Source organism: Citrus clementina, unplaced genomic scaffold (assembly GCF_000493195.1).
Source record: "Citrus clementina cultivar Clemenules unplaced genomic scaffold, Citrus_clementina_v1.0 scaffold_8, whole genome shotgun sequence".
Taxonomy (NCBI): domain Eukaryota; kingdom Viridiplantae; phylum Streptophyta; class Magnoliopsida; order Sapindales; family Rutaceae; genus Citrus; species Citrus x clementina.
In genome coordinates, this window is record NW_006262022.1 from 1500939 (window position 1) to 1501480 (window position 542).

Below are 542 nucleotides of genomic sequence, written 5' to 3' on the forward strand. Positions count from 1 at the left end.
CTCAATATTAGAGTGATCATGAAGAAGAGATATAAATTTGAGATTATTGACACACCTTAGACAAAATCGATCCTGCTATTCTTGACGGTATGCTCCATTTTCTGAAACAATCACTTACTTTTAACATGTTTGTTCGTTTCCTGAGAAAATTAGAGAGAGCAGAGTATCTAATCACAACACACAAAACTCTCTCTATATGTGTAGAAGTTGCATGCAAGCCGCTGGGTTCTGTGGGCACTTTGAAGGGTTGGTTTGTCAAAATCAGATCAGCATTTTCAAATATATATTAAAGCATTCACTCATGCCAAACTATTAGAATGACACTTCTATTCAAGTTAAAATTTGTTTTACCATTTGAGTCTCTGATAAGTTGTAATAACTTATTTACTTTTGGTATTAAAACAACAAGAGAGAAAATAATTAATTTATTTATTAAGAAATCCTATTTACCTTTCAACAATTTGACAACAGTTATTTTTTTCGAAATAAAATTAACTGCAAAATGCTAATTAAGGGTAGGCAACGGGTTGGTTCGCTTCAGT

General features: G+C 31.9%; 1 protein-coding gene across 4 annotated transcripts in view; it reads right to left on the reverse strand.

Moving 5' to 3' along the window:
• LOC18034587 (branched-chain-amino-acid aminotransferase 2, chloroplastic) overlaps window positions 1-265 on the reverse strand; it is a 5068-nt gene extending 4803 nt beyond the window's left edge. For 2 of the 4 annotated variants that reach the window (XM_024179597.1, XM_024179596.1), the window contains exon 1: window positions 56-264. In XM_024179597.1, the coding sequence (XP_024035365.1) occupies window positions 56-127 (72 nt within the window). In that variant the 5' untranslated portion in view covers window positions 128-264. Of the gene's footprint in view, window positions 1-55 lie in introns of all 4 variants that reach the window. The other 2 variants (XM_024179599.1, XM_024179598.1) reach the window with 2 other exon arrangements.
• Window positions 266-542: the final 277 nt, after the last annotated feature.